This window comes from Cnephaeus nilssonii, assembly GCF_951640355.1.
Source record: "Cnephaeus nilssonii genome assembly, chromosome: 2".
NCBI lineage: Eukaryota > Metazoa > Chordata > Mammalia > Chiroptera > Vespertilionidae > Cnephaeus > Cnephaeus nilssonii.
In genome coordinates this window covers 6,858,295-6,881,676 of record NC_137073.1, presented here as the reverse complement: position 1 = coordinate 6,881,676, position 23,382 = coordinate 6,858,295, and the positions used below count along the sequence as shown (strand labels likewise).

Here is a 23,382-nt window from a genome sequence, read left to right as displayed (position 1 = left end):
CAGCGTCACCACCTGATCTCCAGGCCCTGGGCATCTCTCCACCCCGGAATCAGGGCCATGGACCTGAGTGACTCCTGTCCCACTGTGTCCTGTGGCTCAGGCCCACCAGGCTCTGTCCCGGGTGAGCTTGGATTTCCACATTTCCTTCTGCTTCTAATCCTGAGTCAGGAGCCTGATGAATGACAAAAACATGATAATCACCTGCTGTGCCTTCTGCTGCCCCCATGCACTGGGCACAGACCGCCTGCCACGCTCAGCGCCGGGCTCCGGTCATGTCATCAAATCCTCACTCTGGCCACTGAGTGGGAGGCAGTCTTCTTCTGGATTCTGGACGGCGGCTGGGGCGTAGGGGAGGAAACAGTCCGAAGTCTCCAACAAGACAACGGGGAGACAGGCGTGGAAGCCAGTGTGTCGGGCTCCGGCCGTGGGGGCAGCGGGCAGAACACCTGGCTGCCCCCTGCTCCTCAGCCTCCCCCAGGGGGTCCCGACCTGACAGGGGGTGCAGAGGAGGACAAATGCAGCACCAGCCAGTGACAGCCACTTGGGGTGCCCCCCGCCCACCCCACAACCAGAGTCTTCATGGTGAGCACCCCACCCCAGGACCGAAAGACAGGCAGACCCCACCCGAGCATCTCAGGACACGGCCTGAGTCCAGACACAAGCAGCTCAGAAGGAAGAAGCACAGGCCGGAAACAAACCGAGAAATCTTGACACGGCTGCGTCAAAACCTGAGACAGTGTCCCTCTGTGTGGGGCGGGGGGTGCCCTCTCCCGGTCTGCATGGCGCGTGGCCTGCCCACAGGTGGCCTGCCCACAGGTGGGCTGAGCTGAGGCAGAGCTGCAGGGATAGGCAGCTGATTGAAGCCCCCGGTCGGGAAGCCCCGGCCGCGTCCGTGGGGAGGAAGTTCAGGCTGGGCCACCCCCGCTGCTCAGCGCAGGAGCCCCCGAAGGGCCCCCCCCAGGACCCACAGGCAGGCGGAGGGGAGACCCGGCGGGAATCATCTCGGGACAGAGGGGAGGCTCTGCAGTCGCTGTGTGACCTCAGGCGAGGGACACCCTCTCTGAGTCTCCGGCTCCTGGCCCACCAAAGGGGGGTGAAGAGCCAGGCCCACCGCGGAGACGTCTGAGGCGGCGGAAACGGCCGTGCTGAGCGCAGGAGCCGTCTATGTGGCCTGGCTATGTACCCCTGTCATGTGATTTGTGCAGCACTGCGTTTTAACTGAGCCGGCCATTTTTACTCAAATAAGCTATTTTAAAACAAAACTCTGCGAGATTGTAAACTCGGGAAATCAATGTGCAAATTATGTTTTTCCTACTACACCTGGAAATGAGCCAGGCCCGTCTTCGAATGGAGTTTAAAGTGCTCAGCCCCCGTCCCCCTGAGGGCGGTGGAGTGAGACAGCCACTCCTGGGGGCGGGCCGCCGCGTGGGACACCCGTCCACCCGCCACACGCACCAATGGTTCTCCCTCGCACCCTCACCCACTGCCCGAGTTCATGCTGGAGGCCACCCCGCAGAGGAGGGGGGCACGTTCACGGCTGTTCCTTGAAGGAGGAGGTACACGAGCCAGCGCTCCCAGCCCGCCCGGGAGGAGGGCTGCTGACAAGCCACGGTGCAGCCGCGACGGACCGAGGCGCATACGAGGAACACGGAAGCGCCGCGTGGTGTGGCATCGTCACGGGTGTATCCGTAAGTGAAACTGAAAAAGGAAAAGGAAACCCAGGTGCAGAAATGAGTAGGTCTCATGGTGCCGTTTTTCGTGAGAAAGTGAGAAGGGACGTCGAGTGCACGGCTGGTTCTTCCAGCCCCGCACAGAGGGACACGGCACTCCCAGCCCGCACAGAGGGACACGGCACTCCCAGCCCCGCACAGAGGGACACGGTACAGAGGGACACGGTACTCCCAGCCCCGCACAGAGGGACACGGCACTCACAGCCCCGCACAGAGGGACACGGTACTACTCCCAGCCCCGCACAGAGGGACACGGTACTCCCAGCCCCGCACAGAGGGACACGGCACTCCCAGCCCCGCACAGAGGGACACGGCACTCCCAGCCCCGCACAGAGGGACACGGCACTCCCAGCCCCGGACAGAGGGACACGGTACTCCCAGCCCCGCACACAGGGACACGGTACTCCCAGCCCCGCACAGAGGGACACGGCACTCCCAGCCCCGCACAGAGGGACACGGCACTCCCAGCCCCGCACAGAGGGACACGGCACTCCCAGCCCCGCACAGAGGGACACGGCACTCCCAGCCCCGCACAGAGGGACACGGTACTCCCAGCCCCGCACAGAGGGACACGGTACTCCCAGCCCCGCACAGAGGGACACGGTACTCCCAGCCCCGCACAGAGGGACACGGTACTCCCAGCCCCGCACAGAGGGACACGGCACTCCCAGCCCCGCACAGAGGGACACGGCACTCCCAGCCCCGCACAGAGGGACACGGCACTCCCAGCCCCGCACAGAGGGACACGGCACTCCCAGCCCCGCACAGAGGGACACGGCACTCCCAGCCCCGCACACAGGGACACGGTACTCCCAGCCCCGCACAGAGGGACACGGGACAGAGGGACACGGCACTCCCAGCCCCGCACACAGGGACACGGTACTCCCAGCCCCGCACAGAGGGACACGGGACAGAGGGACACGGCACTCCCAGCCCCGCACAGAGGGACACGGTACAGACGGACACGGCACTCACAGCCCCGCTCAGAGGGACACGGCACTCCCAGCCCCGCACACAGGGACACGGCACTCCCAGCCCCGCACAGAGGGACACGGCACTCCCAGCCCCGCACACAGGGACACGGCACTCCCAGCCCCGCACACAGGGACACGGCACTCCCAGCCCCGCACAGAGGGACACGGCACTCCCAGCCCCGCACACAGGGACACGGCACTCCCAGCCCCGCACACAGGGACACGGCACTCCCAGCCCCGCACACAGGGACACGGCACTCCCAGCCCCGCACAGAGGGACACGGCACTCCCAGCCCCGCTCAGAGGGACACGGCACTCCCAGCCCCGCACAGAGGGACACGGTACTCCCAGCCCCGCACACAGGGACACGGTACTCCCAGCCCCGCACAGAGGGACACGGTACTCCCAGCCCCGCACACAGGGACACGGTACTCCCAGCCCCGCACAGAGGGACACGGCACTCCCAGCCCCGCACACAGGGACACGGTACTCCCAGCCCCGCACAGAGGGACACGGCACTCCCAGCCCCGCACACAGGGACACGGCACTCCCAGCCCCGCACAGAGGGACACGGCACTCCCAGCCCCGCTCAGAGGGACACGGCACTCCCAGCCCCGCACAGAGGGACACGGCACTCCCAGCCCCGCACACAGGGACACGGTACTCCCAGCCCCGCACAGAGAGACACGGTACTCCCAGCCCCGCACACAGGGACACGGTACTCCCAGCCCCGCACAGAGGGACACGGCACTCCCAGCCCCGCACACAGGGACACGGTACTCCCAGCCCCGCACACAGGGACACGGCACTCCCAGCCCCGCACACAGGGACACGGTACTCCCAGCCCCGCACAGAGGGACACGGCACTCCCAGCCCCGCACACAGGGACACGGCACTCCCAGCCCCGCACACAGGGACACGGCACTCCCAGCCCCACACAGAGGGACACGGCACTCCCAGCCCCGCACACAGGGACACGGCACTCCCAGCCCCGCACACAGGGACACGGCACTCCCAGCCCCGCACAGAGGGACACGGCACTCCCAGCCCGCACAGAGGGACACGGTACTCCCAGCCCCGCACACAGGGACACGGCACTCCCAGCCCCGCACACAGGGACACGGCACTCCCAGCCCCGCACAGAGGGACACGGCACTCCCAGCCCCGCACACAGGGACACGGTACAGAGGGACACGGTACTCCCAGCCCCACACAGAGGGACATGGTACAGAGGGACATGGCACTCCCAGCCCCGCACAGAGGGACATGGTACAGAGGGACACAGTATTCCCAGCCCCACACAGAGGGACACGGCAGGGAGCAGCGGAGGGACTCGCTGTGCGCACCTGTGGAGGCGAAGGGCAGGTGGGCAGGGAGGAAGCCGTGCCTCTGTCTGGATGGTAAGTAGCTCGTTTGACTGTTTTTCTGGGAACCACAGAAACCCCCCAGCAGGTACCACTACGCCGGGCCCCAAAGTGCACAGAAAACTCCAAAAATTCCCAGGAGACGGGGAAGCATGTGGGCTGAGGTTCTGTGAACATGAAGTGAGTGTAATGTTAGAAGCTGTGATTACACTGTGGTTTGTCCCTGGAGAGGGAATAGAGCTGATAAGGCTGTGTCAGCGCACGCGCGCGCGCGCGCGCGCGCGTGTGTGTGTGTGTGTGTGTGTGTGTGTGTGTGTGTGTACACGTGAGCATGTGCCTGGTAACCGTCTGCTCCTGCGTTTGACACGCCACGCCTTCTTCCAGCCCCACTCCTCTGGCGAATAACTGATGATCCCCTGTGAAGGACAAGCGCCGGGCGGACATTTCCGTGGCGTTGTAAGTCTGGCTTCCTGGGTTAAGATGGGCACTGGAGCCACGGTCCCCATCGGTTAATCCACAGCCAGCACAGCTCTGACAGGCAGCCATTGGCTTCTCCACGGGGCAAGTCATTCAACCCTTTTAAATGTCAGTTTCTTCCTGTGGGAACGGGAGGGTGCCCACAGCAAGGCCCAGTTCCTCAGGTGAGGAGAGAGCCCGTGAGTCACTGCCTGGGGCTGCCCAGGCGCTGCTGGCGGGAAGGAACAGTTCAGAACTCCTCGGTGTGTCGGGAACTCTGTCCACAGCCTTTGTCCGGGTTTACATTCAGCTTGGTTTCTTTCTAAGTGGTTTCTTTCTCTGGTTCCCCCTTTTCCTTCCTGTGTGTCTCTGCTGCTGCAGTGACTGCCTGTAACTTCCTTCTCTTACCGTTTCTTTCTGCTCTGAAACCATTCTTTCCCTCGCACACCATGGCAGCAGGCGCTCGGGGAAGGCCTGTAATTTTTCCTGGTGTGTAGTCAGTTGTAACAAAAGCTGCAGATCTGAAAGGCCTCTTTTGTCCTCCGCTACTTCCTCGCGAATCCTTGTTCATGTTTAAATCTCTCTTATGCTCCACTGATCTGTCTCTCGGTTCCTGCCGCAGTCCCATCCTCGTTAAACATGGCATAGGTTTATAATATCATCTAGAAACATGCATTATACCCACCCACCCCTCTGCCAGCATTACTGTCTGCTTTCAAAACTCCCATGGTTATTCTCACCCACGTATTCTTCCAGAATATACTGGAAATGCCAACAGTTCCAACCCTACATCTTGTCCCTTCTAGAAAAATCCCCACCTGCAGCACCAGCTCAGGGGACAGTAGTGTGTCTAACCTCATGCTGATGGACCGAGGTCTGGTCAGCGACACGCAATGTGTAAAGGCTGAGCTGGGCCCAGCAGAATTCCCAACAGGGACCTGGCGGTGCGGGGGCCGGTGCCGGTGCCGGGTGCGGGGGCCGCGCTGGCGGTGGGTGGTGAGGGAGGTGGGGGACAGCGTCAGGGCTGACAGCCCAGAAAGCAGAGACACGGACAGTGTGGCTCAGCACGGCGGCACTGAGCCAGCTCTCCCGAAGACAGCCCTGGGCGGGAGCAGAGTCCTGGCCACCAGGCCTACTGGGCACGGCCTGGCCCCGCAGGCATCTGAGTTGGTAACTCCCCCAGCCCCACGCCCACCAGCATACCAAGGGAGACTGAGTCACAGCCGCGGCATCCACTGCTGAGCCTCGCGTCTGTGCAGATCCCCCCCCCCCCCGCCCCACTCGGGGAGCAGGGAGCCCTCATGCTCTCAGCACACGGGAGTTTCCTTCCGGAAGGCTGTGTGCATGTGCAAGCCAGCCCAGCCCTGCGAGGCACCAAGGCATCCAGCACTCGACCTGCAGATTCAGCCCCGTCGATGCCAAGGTCGCCAGGGTCTGAGAAGCCGCGTCCTTTCCAGCAGGCGAGGCCTGGGCTGGCCAGGGAGCCGCACCACCGGAGCCAGTGCCCCACGCAGAGGCGGTCAGTGGGCGAGGCTCACGGCCGGGTTGTCCAGCTCCCCCTGGCCACGAGCCTGGACTCCACACTTCAGCTCCCTCTCGGTCACCAGAGATAACATCATATCTTATCCTGGGACTGTTATGGTGACTGCATTCCTAAAACCTTTAAGACAGCTGCTTGGCAGAGAGCAGGTACTCAATGAACAGCAGGCCCTCGGCCCCTGCCATTCACAGTGAATTCCTGCTGACCAGGCATCTATGTCTACTGAGTTGTAACTTCCCCAAAAAAACCCCCAGTATGCTCCCACTTCTTGAACTTCAACCTGCATTTTTCTGCACCAATTTCGTCCACCAAAGCAACGAGCCATTCACGTGTTTATCATTTATTCACCAAATAATCGCCAAGCTCCTCGCGTGGTCAGCCGCCGGATGAGCAAAATCAGACACAGGTTTGCCCTCCTGCGCTCCCAGGAAGAAGACAGTAAAAAAGCACAAATAAATGTATACTTTCAAGTGCTGGGAAGGAGAAGCTTGTGGGGCTGAGAGTTTGTAGCGAGGGATTTAGATGGACAGAGAGGTCTGGGAGCCCTCCCCGCGGAGGTGAAGTTTGAGCTAAGATCTGAAGGATGAGGCGTAACTGGGGCCCAAGCCACCTGGCTGGGGCTCTGTGAGCAATTCAGCTGCATACGGTCCTGCTTCAAGCCAGGACCTGGCTGGCACCACCCCCAGTCCCTCCTCTACCCTCCCCACCTGCCTGGCTCCCAGCGCTGCCTCAGCCCCCATTCCCTGTCCCCAGCTCAGACCCCAAAGCTATGAGACCCCAGCCCCCGTGAGAGGAGATGTAGTCAAGAGCTCATAATAAGACTTCAAAGCTAGCTGGTCAAATGCAATCCCAGCTCTTGCTTCCCAGTCATGGGCCTTGAGTAAGGACCCTACACGCCTTGGAGACAAGAGCTGCCATGTGGGACCCTGCAGAAGAGCAGCCTGCATTGAAAGGCCAGGCTGCATGGGACCGAAGCCCAGCTCACGGACTTCCCAGCTGTGTGACTTTGGGCAGTTTACCTAACCTCTCTGTGCTTTAATAATAATAGCATTAAGTCCTCATAGGATTATGAGAATTTAATGAGTTAATATTTGTAAAGGGCTCAGCACAGAGCCTGGCACTTAGTGAAATACTATCCAAGTGTTTGCTGAATACAAGAACCATTTCTTTGTTCTAGATTCGCCAGGATTAACACGATCGTGATGACACTGCGCTTGCTTAGCACAGGGCCGGGCATGTAGCACCTGACGTTAACTGAGAGTGAAAGCTACAGCTGTGACCTTGGGCAGGTCACTTCCACACTCTGGTCTCAGTTCCCCCTTCAGAACACAAAGGGGTGACGCTGGGCATTCCCAGGGGCTTTCGAAGCTGACAACCTGGGTGGTCCAGGCTGTTCACAGAGCGGCCCGCCCCTTCCTGTGGAGGCCACGGTGTGGATCTGTAGCTCAGAGTGTGCAGCAGTGGGTTCAAGGAGCAGTCACACTGCAACAGATCACACGCGCCCGTCAGAAAGAGTCCTCAGTCACCCGCAAAGCAAGCACACATCCCGCCCTGGCCGCCTCTGCTCCCCGCAGCAGCCAGCGGAGGGACACGAGACATGGTTGCACCCCTCTCCCTGCTGAGGGGGGGTCGCCCAAAGGCAAGACCAGGGCACAGGCGCTGTGGGCTGGACTTCGGGGTGCAGAGCACAGTGTCCAGCTCCCTCTGCACAGAAGCCCTCGCACACCCAAGTCTGCCTTTCAGAGGAGCAGAGAGACCCTGGGAAGACGAGTTCTGTGCACGCCCACCCGCCACCCTCTACCCAGAACCTCACTGGGCCCACGTGCTCCACAGTTTCCGGGAGAGCTGTCAGGGCCCCGCGTCACGTGCAGCTGTGAGGGTCTCAGCGGCCGCCACCGAGCCCACCTTCAGGGATGACAACAAGGGTGATTATTGCTACAGCAGCAGCTAACTCGGCCAGGCATTGCGCTGAGCTTTACACACCATTAACTCATTTGACCATCACTGAAGTAGGCTGATTATCACCCTCGTTTCACGGGGAGAAAACTGGAGCACAGAGGAGTTAATTAAGTTGCCCAAGGTCACAAGCTAGTGGTCTGGGTCCTAAAGTTGGGCTCTTTGTCACCATGTCACACCCCTGTGGTGTGTAGGAGTCAGCCAGGGGTCTGAACCCCAGACACACACCGAACCCACTGGGCGGCTTGGAATCAGCCAGAGTTCTGATTTCACCTGCCTACATTGGGCCCAGGCACCAGTACTTGGTTATAAAACCCCACAGATAATTCGGCTATGCAACCAGGGTTGAGACTCGCTGAACTCGGGGGAAACTCACTGAAAGCTGTGGCCTGGCAGTGGGCAGCATGTGCAAAGGCCCAGTGGTGGGAGGACTGCTGGGGCACGAGAGTGAAAGAGGAAAGCTCAGAGGCGGGGAAGGGAGCGGTCAAGAGAGGCCAGACATGGCCGGTGTGACCTATGAACCAGGAGGTCACAGTTTGATTCCCGGTCAGGGCACATGCCCAGGTTGTGGGCTTGACCCCCAGTGTGGGGTGTGCAGGAGGCAGGTGATCAATGATTCTCTCTCATCATTGATGGTTCTATCTCTCTCTCCCACTCCCTTTCCTCTCTAAATCAATAAAAATTATTTTTTTTAAAGAGGACGGAGGGATGAGTGGGCCCCGCACGCAGGGTGAGGTGGCCATGTAATCTCTCTTCCAAAGGGGGCGCTGGAGAATGACGTGGGCAGAAGGCAACAGGATTCCAATGCAACGGAATAACTGGGTGTGTTGTGGGCACGCTTGGCAAAGGGGTGTGCGATGGCCCTGCTCAGAAGCCACGCCAGAGACTACACCGTGGCCATGTTTTCAGCAGTGCAGCGACATGCCCACATCTGAGTGTCAGAAAGACGACTCCACTGCAACGTGGAAATGACAGGCCGGCGAGACAGAGAGAAGTCAGGGACTCAGGACGGGAGGCTGCCTGCCCAGGGCGGCTGAGTGGAGTCTACACAGGGTTTCTCTCTGTGAGGATGAAGAAGAGGGTAGCAGTATATCGTGGTGATTAAGACAGACTCTAAGGCCAGGTCAAGTTCAAATCCAGACTCGGCTTATTAGTCATCTGAGTTGGCAAGTTGGATACCTTGTCAGCCTCAGTTTCCTGCTCTCTAAAATGGGCATATAAAAGTCTCTTTCTCAGAGGGTGAAGATGCCATGAGTGAGTGTATGTACGTCACTTAGAGCAGCAGCTGGCATGCTCGGTGCTACATAAGCGTTAGCCATGATTATTATGTCAACGGTACAGTAGGGGGTGGCAGTGAGCAGGTGAGGTAAGTCTGGGAGCATGGAGGAAGAGGCCCCAAGGCTTCCCATTGCTCTGTGGGACTTGGGGGATTCCGTTATGGGGCCAAGGGGGTCAAAGACAGAAAGTTGCATGAGGAAGGGCTGAGATGCAGAAATAAGAAACAGAACCAAGACCTGAAGGCCAAGTTTGAAGGCAAACGCAGGCTCACCATCCTGGGTCCAGCAGACACGTATATAAAGCCAGGCACCGCTTTCAGCTCTTGGCATCTATTCATCCCTATGAAGTAGATACCTTGTCACCCTCGTCTCGAAAATGAAGAGATAAGAACACAGAGAAGTTAAGAGACTTCTCCAAAGTCACACGGCTAGGAAGCAGCAGAGCCGAGAGGTGAGCCCAGGTGCCATGCTCTTAATCAACACGCAAGACCTGAACCTGAGCCGGCACGTGTCACCCTGCCCTCACCCCAAGCAGCCACGGAAGGTTCCAGAAGGCAGTTGTGAAGATAGGAGACCCTACTTCAGCCCAGAAGTCAGGGACAGGTGCCAAGTAAACGCCAGAAATGCTTCCAGTGGGCCTCAATGTAGAGGAAGGTGCGGCTTGGCTGGAGGGAAGGGCAGCCTGGCCCCATTCTCCCAACTGAAAGGAGTTAGCGTGGCGACGTCTGGCGGTGGGTGGCGTGGGGGACTGACCAACACAGGACGCCACGGCGAATCTTCGCAGGCACCTCCCAGTCCTGGCGCAGCAGGCGCGTAATAAACAGGCAGAGCGCTGAGGGCCCCTCCCAAAGCTCCAGGAGGAGCCAGCCCGCCTGCAGATCCCGCCTGACACTGACACGGAAGGTGCTAAGTCCAGCAGGGGGCGCTGCGGCCCTGGCCCCTAACGCTGGGCCATACTGCCAGGGAAAGGGGACCTCTTCGTGGTTTTAGAGCTCTTGCCCGGAACTGCTGCTCCCCCCTACTCCCCAAAGAAGGCTGGCTCGACTCAATCCTTGTGTTCCCTACTCCCGGCATGGGGAAGGAGTCCTCCCGCTCGCAGTCTGACCCGCTGATGCAGACATGCAGCCAGCCGTGAATGCGCTTCACACACACCACAGCTGTAATCCTCGAATGATGTGTCAGCACCTAAAACTAGGAGACTTCCCTTGAAAACTTGGAAAATCTGGACGCTGGTCCGTTAAATAGCGGGAATAAAACCAGGGGAGCCGAGCAGGCTGCCCCTTTGGGACAGGGTGCGCGCGCACCGGACGGACACTCCCTTTAGCACACGCTGGACTAATCCATTCACCTGCCTGGCCCGCGGGCTCTGAGTTGACCACCCAGAAAAATGGGATGCTGCCATCACTTCACAGTCATGTGGCCACTCACAAAATATTGGGGGAAGCAGCCAATCACAGGAGAAGGCCAACTCTATAATCCCCTTCGAAGAGAGTTCAAAGGCAGCAAGCACACTGCTCCCACGGGGCTGCACCACCCCCACTCCCGCCAGCGGGCGAGGGTTCCCGTTCCTCCGCCAGCGCCAACACTTGTCTTCCGGGTTTGTGTGTAAATGTCACCCTAGCAGGCGTGGGTGAGGCCTCATTGTGGATTGACCCCCATGTCCTGATGCTTAGCGACATGACGCTGTTTCAGGTACCTGAGGACTATGCGCATGTCTTCTTTGGAGAAATGTCTATTCAAGTCCCTAGCCCATTTGGAGGCCCCTCAAAAAATAAAACATGGAGCTGCCATATAACCCAGCAATCCTGCTTCTGGGTATTTATGCAAGAGTTGACATCGGGATCTCAGGGAGATTCTAGCACGGCAGCACCATTACGTAAGGCACAGCAGCCGGGTGGGAACAACCTAAACGGCCATTGGCAGGCACGTGGCTACAGAAAATGGTGGATGCACACAACAGAATACTGTTCAAGCTTTAAAAAGAAGGCAGTTCTGCAACATGGGCCAACATGGATGAACCTGGAGGACACTGTGCTAAGTGAAATACGCCAGACACAGAAGACCGCCTGACGCCCTTCTATGAGGCTCTAACATCGTCAAACTCACAGAATCAGAGTGGAAGGGTGGGTGCCAGGGGTCGGGGGGAGAAGGGAATGGGCGGTTACTAGGCAACGGGCATAAAGTTTCAGTTAAGGTTGATGAGTAAGTTCTAGATCTGCTGTACAGCATCGTGTCTACAGCCAACAACGCTGCACTGCTCTTAGGAGAGGCGGGTAGAGCTCATGTTCTATGTTCTTTCAAATAAAATAAAACTGAGCAGTTCGGTGGGAAGGAAAGCAGGTAACCTGTTGCTGACCTCGAAGGCCAGGCTGGGCTAGGGCCTGGGAGGCAGCACAGAAGGCCTTGGGTTCTGGTTGTAGAACCAGGTTCACTGGGTGAGAATTTATCAGGATGGGCACTTCTCCTGTACCATGTGACCAGCCCAGACTAAAACCAGAATCTTTAAATCCAAATTCCAAATTCCTAGGAGAGGGAGTGGGGACATTCAAGCTTGGGGCTGGAGTCCATGCGCATCGGGCCAACCGGCTGAGGCCGTGGGGTCCCAGAGCTGCTGGGGTGCATCCCTGGAAAGGCAGTTCTCAGAGGAAAGGGGTGTCTCCTTCAGTTAGGTGTGCAGGTGCACAGGGCTGAGGTTACGCGTCTGGGGTACGGGGTAAGAACGTGGCCTGGGGCCAGGCTGCCGAGGTCTGAATCCCGGCTCTGCCACTCACTGGTCATGTGATCTTGGGTAACTCAGTCTCTGAGTGCCTCGGTTTCCTAACCTGTAAACTGGGTATGATAACAATGGTACTTACTCACAGAGTGTAATGAAGAATAGAGTATTATTGTAAAGTGCTTAACAGAATTATATCTATGAATGCTGGCTCTTGGATGTTATTGTTAAGAAAGAAGAAAAAAAACTTGAAAATCCCAGAATCCAAACCAGTAGAGGTGGGAGACCTCCGGGAATGGAAAGTCAGAGACAGAGGACGCCTGGAAGTGAGGCCTTCTGGTGGGACCAGCGCCTTCCACACCCCCCGGCTGCCTCTCCGCAGGGTCCTCTGCCCTTGGATTCTGTTTCCCCCAAATCTGCAGGCTCCACAGGCTGAGGTCTGCTGGGAAACTGCCCGTTCAGGCTCTGAGGCTGGTCCCACCCCCAACTAGGAGACGCCAAAATAATTCACAGGACAGGACACCTCCACCCCGCGAGCCCCGCAGCCCTGCCTGCTAGGAGGGACGGTCGGTTTCCGTCCCACGCTGCACATCACGCGTTTGCTTCTTCTCCCTCCAGGGGAAGCTCTGCGTCTCTGTGACAGCGGGGACAAAGGGCTGTGGAGAAGCAGCGGTGCTGCCCTGCACAGGCCATCGCCGGCACATGGCGAATGGGAGCAGAGCCACGTGAATTCGCTTCACAGTCAAGAAGCGCATTTATCGCCTTCCCATCGTTTCATTAGACTCTCCCAACCAACCAGCCACGGGAGCCGCCTGTCTTTCCGTTCTGTGGCAAGAGGATGGCTGCACGCTGTGCCGGAGACGAAGCGGGTCCTGGCAGCCCCCTCCAGAGGTCAAGGACCACGGGTGGTAATGAGGTGACTCAGCAGCCCTGTGCAGGCAGAGCTCAAGGCCTTCCTGTGGACCAGCTCCCATCACCCTCACCTGACCCCCTACGAGGGCGCTGGCTCACCCTATTTTCACGCAGGAGGAACTGAGGCAGAGAGGGCAGGTAACTGGCCCATGATGACTCAGCTAGTTGGCAGCAAATCTGGAATTCACACCCAACCCCTATATAATGTTCCCCGACGCTGATTTCCAAACTCGGCTGCCCATCACAGTTACATGACGGACTTCACAGATTCCCGGCCCTGGTCTGTGTCTTCAGGGGCGGTCAGAGGTTAGCGGGCTACCCTCGTCATCTAAAGCTTCAGCTGTCGGCACTCTGCAAGTAGCTTTCGAAATCGCAGTGGACACGCGCTGCGTTGACCTGTTCCACGTCTCCGCTTCCTCTTTGGTAGGAGTGCCTCCATTACCCTTCGCCGATCCAACGCCCCTCCCCAGTGTGCTTAGTCTTGGAGGGAACACCTTAAGAACACGAGGTCCGCCAGGCCATCTCTCTCCTTCTCGAATTTTAATTCAGAACCAACGCAACGTAAGAACCCAAATCAGACACGGCTGGTGTGGCGATTCCCGCTTTCCTCAGGTTCTCGGGAGTTCCCCAGACCCTTCCCAACACACGCCTTCCTACCTGAATGAAGCCGAGGTGGTTTCTGGCGCAGGCAACCAAGCCACACCAAGGGGAAACACCGCCAGTGTGGTCCAGCTGTCTCATGAGTCTGGGGAAATGTGGACACCTGCATAGATACCACCTCAACCAAGATCTAGACGCCTCCATCAGCCCGACGTCGGGATGTGTAACCGCTGCGCAGCGTCCTGCCACGCGGGTGCACTGACTTACATAACCCGGCAGGCAGCCTCGGGTCGTTTCCAGAGTGTTGTTAGTGTGACTGCTGAGGTGGTGATCGCCACTTTAGCTAATAAGTGCACACACCCTTAAATAATTCCCCAGCAAACAGTCCTAGAATTGTGATTCTTAGGTCAAAAGGGATTAGATTGAGTAATTCTTTGCTCAAAAAGGTCATTAAGGCTTTTGAGATACATTGGTAATTTTCTCTTAAGAAAGATTATACTAATGTACAAACTCACCAGTAATATTTTAGAATGAATTTCCCTCCCCTTCCTCCTGTTCATTCTTTTGTCCCATTTCTTTTTATATTATTACTAAGGCCATGTTTTATATTTATGTGTGTCTTGTGGTATATCTTTGCCCCTTTTATTTTAACCCATGTCCTAAATTTCTCTTAGACTTTGCCTGGAATTATACATTGTCCATCCAATCTGATGGCCATTGCCTGCGGGTAGAGAACGTCACCTCATTTCCATCGTGAGGTAATGGACACTCGACTATCACTTCTGCCATCGCAATCTATACTTTCCAGATCTTATAGTTCCTTGCTGGCTTATTTTTATCTTCATTCCTATGTTTTGTTATATTGATCAAAATTTTCTTTGTTACTTTTATCTCTGAGTTATTAGAGATAAAAAAAATAAAGTCTATTTGAACCAATATATCTATGCCAAGAATTAAATAGTATTAAATATTTTATTTAGGATTGTTCATCTAGACCAGCAATTTTCAACTGGTGTGCTGCAAGAATTTTTAAAACCTGAAATACCTGACTATTTACTATTTAGTCGGGGGCACTGATCTCTTTTCCCTTAGATAGTCAAATAAAAAATGACAACAGCCAACACAAGAGCCATCCACTGACAATGAATCAAAATTATACCTATTGTCTTTGTCAGATTGGCAAAAAAATATATTTTTTGGTGTGAGCAGAACTTTAGTAATTAGTTTATGTGCCATGAAATGCAAAGGGTTGAAAAATCGCTGATCTAGACACAGAGTCTACTATAGTTTACTTTTTTATGCCAACTTTATTAGGCTATGCTGGTTAGTTATAATAATAAACTGTGGTAGCTATTGATTTTATCAGCTCATCCAAGTTTCCCACCCCTCTTCTCACATGCACTGCTCTCTGAGCTAGGCCTCAGGATCCAGGCCTGACAAATTATGAAAGTGCGTTCTCCTAACAGAAGAGGACCAACCAATGAGAAGCCTTGCCTGAGACTGATTCTGAACTCACCGAGTAAGACAGCCACTTCTACCATTAGGGCTTTCATCTTTCCGACAGGTCAATCATAACCAGGTTGACAGACGCATCTGCAGACATGCCCTGTCTACAGTAGGAGCAAATGAGGCAAGGACTAGTCAGTCCGAGTCCCGGCAGGAAACAGAAGGCACACTCAAATTAAAAGAGTCTGAGAAAGTTTTCAGAGGAGAACCAAGATGATGGCACAGGTAAATGCCAGTACTCGCCACCTCCCACAACCACATCAATATTACAACTAAAATACAGAACAACCATCATTCAGAACCACCTGAACTCTAGCTGAAAGGAAATCCTACAACTAGAGAAGTAAAGAAGAAAGCACATTGAGACTGGTAGGAGGGGCTGGTCCAACACCCATGTGTGGCATTTTTTAATCTCGTGGGATATCTCCAAGGCCTCCCATAAGAAGCAGAGGGTCCCCATATCAGAATCCAAGACCAGGGTTCCAGAGCTGAAAAGAGAAGTCAGCGTAACTTCGGGCTTTAAAACCAGTGGGGATTGTGGCTGAGTGACATGGAGACTGCTGGAGTCCCAGGTGTTCCTCTTAAAGGTTCCAAGCATGAACTTACGCGTCCCACTCCCTCTGATCTCCAGGGCCGGGCAGTGGCTTTTGGGGAATCCAGGGACACCTGGAGAGAAACTGGACTGTCTGGCATTGGGGCAGGAACTTAGGGGCAGCTTTTTCCCAGACAGGGATGCTCACAGGAATAATGATTCCTGTGCTGGGACCTCCCCCATTGCAGAGCTGACTGCCAGATGTGTCTGAGCTTCCATCAGTATGGCCCACACTGTTCACTTCCTCTGGTGATTCCCTGAGACCCTGCCCCATTCAATTTGCAGCGGCTTTTCCATATGAATGGCCTGTCCTCACTCAGGCTTCAGAATTTCCTAAAATCTCTCAAACTAGCAGCAAGTGGTATCAGTGTACCCCAACCCTATCACTAAGAGGCCCAAGACCCAGCACTAGCACCAGCCTGTCTTGCTTCACAGCTGGATCTCACCTGGGCACTTCCTAGCACAATACAGGTAGCAGCCATCTGCAGATCTCTTTGTAGCTCCTGCTGGGTAGCCCCAGGCAGTCGCTGACTTTGCACCTCCTGGGAGGCTCTAGAGCCAATGCACCTGGGGGACAGCTTCAAACCATACCAGATTATAACTCTACACATCCACAATCAACACACTCAAGGGGCAGACTCAGTGAGCACCAAAGCCCTACTGATGTGAGTCCTGATCCACAGGGGTGTCTCCTGCACAGCAGCTCTTCCGTTGTAGATGCAGCTGGTCCTCACAGTCAATTTGCTTGGAGGTCAATTCCTCCAATTCCCAGTGATGCCAACAGCAATCAAGGCTCAACTACAACAAGACTGTGCACACAGCCCAAACAGGGGCACACCTAGAATGCCCAACTCAGGTGACTAGGGAGGCTGACCCACTAGGCCTACAGGATACCTACTACACAAGACCACTCTACCAATTCCAGAAGACATAACAGCTCTACCTAATACACAGAAACAAACACAGGGAAGCAGCCAAAATGCAGAGACAAAGAAACATGTTACAAATAAAAGAAATGGAAGCAAGCAAACTACTGGATACAGAGTTCAAAACAATGGTTATAAGGCTACTCAAGGATCTTAATGAGAGCTTCAAGAGACTCAAAGAGAGCTTCAAGGGACTTAGTGAGACTTTCAAGGATCTTAGTGAGAATGTCAAAGATATAAAAAAAAGACCAGTCAGAAATTAAGCATACACTAACTGAAATAAAGAATAATTTATTCTTTACATTCGACAGTAAAGGATTCCAAGAATCAAATCAATGACTTGGAGTATGAGGAAGCAAAAACACCCAATGAGAAGAGCAAAATGAAAAAAGAATCCAAAATACAAAGATAGTGTAAGAAGCCCCTACCTGGTGAAAGAAATAGACTTACAAGTCTAGGATGCAGGGAGAGCCCCAAACAAGAGGACCCCAAAGAGGCCTACACCAAGACACATCATAATTAAAATGTCAAGGGTTAAAGACAAAGAAAGAATCTTAAAAGCAGCAAGAGAAAAGCAGTTAGTTACCTACAAGAGAGGGCCCATATGACTGTCAGCTGATTTCTCAACAGAAATTTTACAGGACAGAAGAGAGTGGCAAGAAATATTCAAAGTGATGAACAGCAAGGACCTACAATCCTTCACTCCTCTAAAGTTTAAAGTAATTTCCCCATGAAGCCTATTAGACTGGAGCCTTGGGAGGAAAAACATTTCTCAGGCAATGTTCTCATTTCTCTCTTGATTATTCCCCGATTCTGGTTTTCAATTTCTTCTTCAGACAAAAGTGGCAATTTAAAATTTCCTGGAAAATCATTCATTTCTACCAGATCTTCAAACACATTAGCATTTATCTACATACCCTTTTAAATATATAAATATAACATATCCTTCCTAAGCCTCCTTCCATTTTCCTTTTATTAAATCTTCAACATGGAGCACCATTTGTCCTTTTTAAATACTTCTCCATGAAGCTGGGCCTGATCAAGAAGCAAAAGGGTGCACCCCCGTGCGTGCCCACCGCCGGGAACTGCCGAGTTAGTGATGGAGCCAGCAGGGCGCAGGGCATCAACAATGGATTTTATCCAGCACCTTGATTATATATCATAAGGAATTACTTCTAAAACCATAAAATATTGAATAAAGCATCTTTTATAAACCTAAAGAATCCTTTTGTCCCACCTGGCACAGAGCCCCCCACTCGGTAAACATTATCATCAACTACTCCTCCTCGGCAGGTCAGAGGGGGCCTCTAGCCCTTCCTGAGTTGTGAGATTCTCCTCTGCGTAGTGACAGTGAGTGAGAAACTACTCATGGAGTGCCCTCCGTGTGCCAGACACTATTGTGGATGCGGCTCATCAGTCTCTTCACGAGGCCATGTAGGACCCTCTGAACGGCACCAAAACCTGTGCATCTTCCATGACGTCAGAGGTTCTGCTCCCAGTGGCCTTTTGAGTCAACAAGATCTGCAGTAGGTTTACCAGAGAGCCTTCCCTCCCGTGAAGAGTGAAATCTGGTTCTCCACCATCCAGCGGGACACTAGCAAACACGATGCACCGGCTGAAAAGCACTGTGCGTTGGGGCAGGCTTCCTAGCTCTTCCTGGAACCACCCCGTGAACAAGCCAGAGCGAGCCAGCTAGAGCACGCAGGCCACATGGAGAACCACAGCTCCCAGGCCAACAACTTGCTCACTGTCAGTCCTGTGAGCCGAGCCATCCTAGATCATCCAGCCACCACATAGCCACCAACACAGGTGACACTAAATTCCGTGCCCAGGGCTAGAACCTCATTTGACTCACCCTAGTCCCAGCCTTCAGAGACAACTCCTCTCTCTCTTGTTCTGAGAAGATCTCTCCGGAGGCTGTGTATGTGGACAGCATTGTAAGTGATGGGCATTATAAATGATGGGTAACTGTAATGTCCATACATGCTGCTTGAAATGGTCCAAGAGACAGCGGGATTGAGAGCTCCCAGACAGGGAAGAGACCAGGAACCAGGAGGGTATTGGCAGGTGACCAGAAGTACCAGCCAGGACTCTGTCATGGAGGTCCTCCAATGGGGGTGCCCATCTATGTCGATTCCCATTGGCACTGGCCAACTGGGTCAGTAGCTGGGCTCACTGGGACAGTGCCTGGTCCGTAAAGTTCCTCAGGCGGACTAATGTTCCGTGCCTTGGACCTATCTGTAGAAGACAAGGTTCTAGGATCCAGCATGTTCCTTAGCTCAGGCTGGGCTTGGAAGAGCAGAGGTCAAGGGCAGAGCCCAGCACGTTCCTTTTCCATGGATGGAGACTGTGCTTTACTGCTCCACAAGCTTGCCACACCAGGTCTCCAAGGTCACGCAGGAGGAGGGCGCTCCTCCAAACCTGCGTGAGCCTCAGGGGCAGCCAAAGAGAGCCTGGCCAGGTTGGTGAGCAGGTGTGGACAGATCTTTAATCATGCCTCCGACCATGGACAAAGAAAGGTCAATGAACTGAGAATCAAACCAATTCAGCTGTCTGGACCAATTCATCATCCTTGGTGCCAACCAACCTTCTTAGAACTGTGCCCAGAGATGGGATCATCCCAGGTAGGCTGCCAAATCCCACGCATGGAAGCTGCAGGGTGCTTCCTGCTCTCCCCATGCCGAGGTGATGGGTGGCTGCGCCGTGCCGTGCATACAAAGAGGGATGCCTACCCCCCATGGGGCCGCACACTGCCAGGAAGCACTGCCAGGTGGCAGCAGAGAATCTGCTCACCCTTCCCGCTACGCCATGGACCATTTCCGTGCTGCCTGCTGTCATCGCCTCCTCCACACACAGCTCTTGCCAGGTACCAGGCTGTCCTCGGTGCTATTACTGATATTTACACATGGGATGCTCATAAATGCTATACGGTAGGGGCCCTTATTTTATCCATCTTCAGCGGAGGAATCTAAGGCACAAAGGTCACACATATTTGAGCCTGCGAATGCTGGCTCCATGGTGTGTGATTTCTAACCAGTTCTCAATATTTCTTCCCTAGTTTTCTTCTGAGAGACCACCTCTCCTTTACTCTCAAATTATGGGATAGGCACAGGGCCCTCCTTTCCAGGAGCAGACACATGACAGATCTGGCCAATCAGCACAGCCATCCTTCTGGCTGCATGTGACCCACGGTCCAATGAGATTTCAGCTTTTCTCCCAGGAGCTGCAGTGGTGAGGATACATAAGAGGAGGGGCACTGCAGCCATCACGGTACCTGGGAGAAACAGGCCCCTGAGGCTGAAACCAAGACAGGAGGGCCGAGCCGAGACATGGAGAAAGAGGGTCCTGAGGACCTCACATCTGCACCCGGATCCAGGTGTCTAAAGCCAGCTTACCCCTGGGCTTTTCAGTTTCAGGGACAAAGAATTTCCCCTTTCACATAAGCCAGTTTGAGCTAAGTGTCTGTCTTAGGCAACAGAACATGTCAACAAATACAGAAGTTGGAAAAAGTAGGTTTACAGTTGTTTGTATGGAAAATAATACAAATATATATATATATATATATATATATATATATATATCCTCCTACCTAATAATAGACAAATATGCAAATTGACTGTACCTTCGCTATGCCCACGATTGGCCAGGAGGCGCGGGGGGGGGGGGTGTGGGACTCGGGGTGGCCGGGGTGGCCGATTGGGCCGGCAGGACGCTGAGCTCACGGCTCAAGCTCAGCGTCTGCGCCATGGCTGTGCTGCGGCACAGAAGGGGCCTCTGGGGCAGCGAGCTCACGTCCCACCGTGGACCATCAAAAGCGTGGGAGCTGGGTGCCTGTCCACTCAGGCACCAGGCCTTTCAGAAGCCTCCGCCACGCTACATGCTTTCACTTTCATTCACGGGGGAGCTGGGTGCCTGTCCGCTGGTGCACCAGGCCTTTCAGAAGCCTCCAGCGTGGCGGAGGCTTCTGAAAGGCCTGGTGCCTGAGTGGACAGGCACCCAGCTCCCCCGTGAATGAAAGTGAAAGCATGTAGGGGACTCTACACGTGCATGATTCAATCATGCACTGGGCCTCTAGTATATATATATAAACCCTAATATGCAAATAGACCAAACAGCTGAACAACCGGTCGCTATGACATGCACTGACCACCAGGGGGCGCATTGGGGCATGGCGGGCGTCGGCCGCGGCAGGATGGTGGAGCAGATGTGGCAAGCTCATGGGGCGCCAGACCAAGGCGGGGTGCCAGTCGCTGTCATGGGGCGAGCCTCTAGTAGTTGCTGAAAATTCTTTGCTCCCACACGCCTTGGTCCTGCCTGGAGCTCGCAAATGCTGCTGGTTCCCAGAGCCAGCCCTGATGTCAGCGGGTGCGAGTGGGGCTGGAGCCATCAGTACATGGAAGTGGCGGCAGCAGGAATGGGGCTGCCCGCAGACAGGGGACCGGGGGCCGCGGTGGGAAGGGCTGGGAGGGGGCGCAGAGGATGGGCCAAGACCCGCCTCTGTGCCCACCGGAGCCTTGCGGTCCACAGTTCCTTTCAAGGTGCACGAATTTGTGCCCTGGGCCCCTCGTTAATTAATAATACAAGAGTGAACTCTTTCGTGTACTCCAACTGTAACGCAACTTTGCCCACCTGCATAGACAGGCTGTGGAAACACCACCCCTTGGCTGCTCCCGAGTACCCAGCCTCCATCTGCATGAACGTTCAGAGCAGCAGAATGGGGCCAGGCTATCCCCCAAGCTTCCCTGCCTCTTTTCCTGGGGATGAGAGAGCAATTGCACTAGAGGGGCCAGGGAGCGTGATCTGAGAGAACTTGACAATTGTCCCACCTTTGTCTCTGCAGACAGGCTGGTAAGGACTGGTGGCTCCATGATGCTTGGAGTTCTTAACCCCAAGTACCAGTTTCCAGGCAGAGCAACTGCAGCATGAGCTCTCGAGTGTTCATGTTGCTGTGGCAACAGAAATGCCTCTGATTTGCAGGGACGTGGTGGTAAGTGACTATTTGTAAGAGGTTACTAAGAGTCAAAGAAATCCAATGCCATAAGGTAGCCACCACTCTGAAGGCAGCTGTCAGGTCTAAGTGGGTAAGAATAGGACCAATAATGGACAAAATCCATGTAGAGAATTCCAGGAGGGTGAACCAAAACAGGACAAATAAGAGAACTAGGGTGACAGCTGCCCAGTGGGTACCCTGAACGCAATTCATTCCTGGGCGGTGGGAGGCTGTACATGGTGGGAAGTCCTCCTGGGAAAGTTCAAGACTTCACAAGTCCTCGTGCTGAGCGTCTTATCGCACATACACAGTCTGGCATAAGGAACTCAGGGTTGGCTCATTAGCTTATCAATGTCACAGTGACTCGGGTTCCTTCCTCTCTGCCCTGCTCAGCATGTCAGCCACGCCTCCCTTGCCATCCCAAAGGGCCTATCACAACCACAAGCAGGACGGGAAAGAGATGTCTTCTCTTATCAGAAAGGACAGTCTTGCCTAGAAGCCTATCCAACTTCCGCTCCACACCCCACTGAGCAGAATTCGGTCACATGCTCATTCACTAGCCACAGACGCCCGTGGGAAAGCAAGTTGCCAGGCGTCTCAGCTTCTAGCATGAAAGATGCCTGTGCCAGAGAGTGAGGGCCACGCGTGGCTGCCGGGAGGCAATCAACAAGGTACCCAGATTTACATAAACTCATACTGGCCCTAGCCGGTTTGGCTCAGTGGATAGAGTGTCAACCTGTGGACCAAAGGGTCCCCGGTTCGATTCCAGTGAAGGGCATGTACCTGGGTTGCAGGCTCATCCCCGGCCCAGGCCCTGGTCAGGGCTCATGCAGGAGGCAACCAATCGATGTGTTTCTCTTACATCGATGTTTCTCTCTGTCTTTCCCTCTCTCTTCCACTCTCTAAAAATCAATGGAAAAATATCCTCGGGTGAGGATTAGCAAACAACAACAACAAAAAACCTCATACCAAGGGTTCTGCCATACATAACCTTATGGTATCCACACCATCATTCACTGAACATGTTCCTTAAATCAGTACATCTTTGGTTTACCTTGACTTAGGTAGGAAATTTTGCATCCCTATTACAAAGGCAAAACCACTACTAGATACATTTTCCCAATCCATGTTAAAATAAATTCATAATGATTAAAGCAAAAAGTATTTGCCTGTTTTACCTAGAAGCATCCCTGGCCTCACCCGTAATAGTCATACTGGGGGGTGCACAGTAACGGGACAAAGTCATGTCCTCCTAGTTCCTGGGCCCTGATATCCACATTTCCCTAGCAAAGAGCCATCAAGGGCATGCATGGAAGGTACTATGCCTACCACCTTTCCACGGCGGTGGGAACAGCTCGGTCCCGCCCGCCACTCTCCATGCGCCAGCTGTCAAGACGAGAAGACATTTATGAAACTTTTACATAATCTTGTTAACCAATGTCACCCCAATAAATTTAATTAAAAAATGGCAAAGACATTTAGCAACATCATAGTAGGAGAACTAGCTGGTTTCCTGTACAATCACACCCCCGTCTAAAATGTTTTGTTTTTTCCATTAAAATGAAAAATGTCCCAGAGGCTGTAAGGACCTCTACGTGCCTTGGCACGAGACCATCCCAATTTCTTTGTCTCAGGGTCCTCACTCACGATGACTGTGGACAAAGAGAGGTGACTGGTGCCCATTACTTACATCAGAGGCTGGACCCTTGTCGGCGCCTGGGCAGGAGAACGTGACAAATTCATGGCACCGCTTGTGCACAACAAAACAGCAGACTGCAAAAGAGAAAATAAAGGGAGGAGGCGGGGAGAAGGAGAGTGGGAGGAAGAGAGGAGAGGGAGAGAGAGA

At 54.6% G+C, this 23,382-nt stretch overlaps 1 protein-coding gene across 3 annotated transcripts in view; it reads right to left on the bottom strand.

Moving 5' to 3' along the window:
• The window catches only part of PRKCB (protein kinase C beta), a gene marked incomplete at its 3' end in the record, with an annotated part of 295,893 nt that overhangs the window by 129,996 nt on the left and 142,515 nt on the right, over positions 1-23,382 (bottom strand). For all 3 annotated transcript variants that reach the window (XM_079800688.1, XM_079800686.1, XM_079800687.1), the window contains exon 3: positions 23,227-23,309. In XM_079800688.1, coding sequence (XP_079656814.1) covers positions 23,227-23,309 — 83 coding nt within the window. The remainder of the gene's footprint in view (positions 1-23,226; positions 23,310-23,382) is intronic.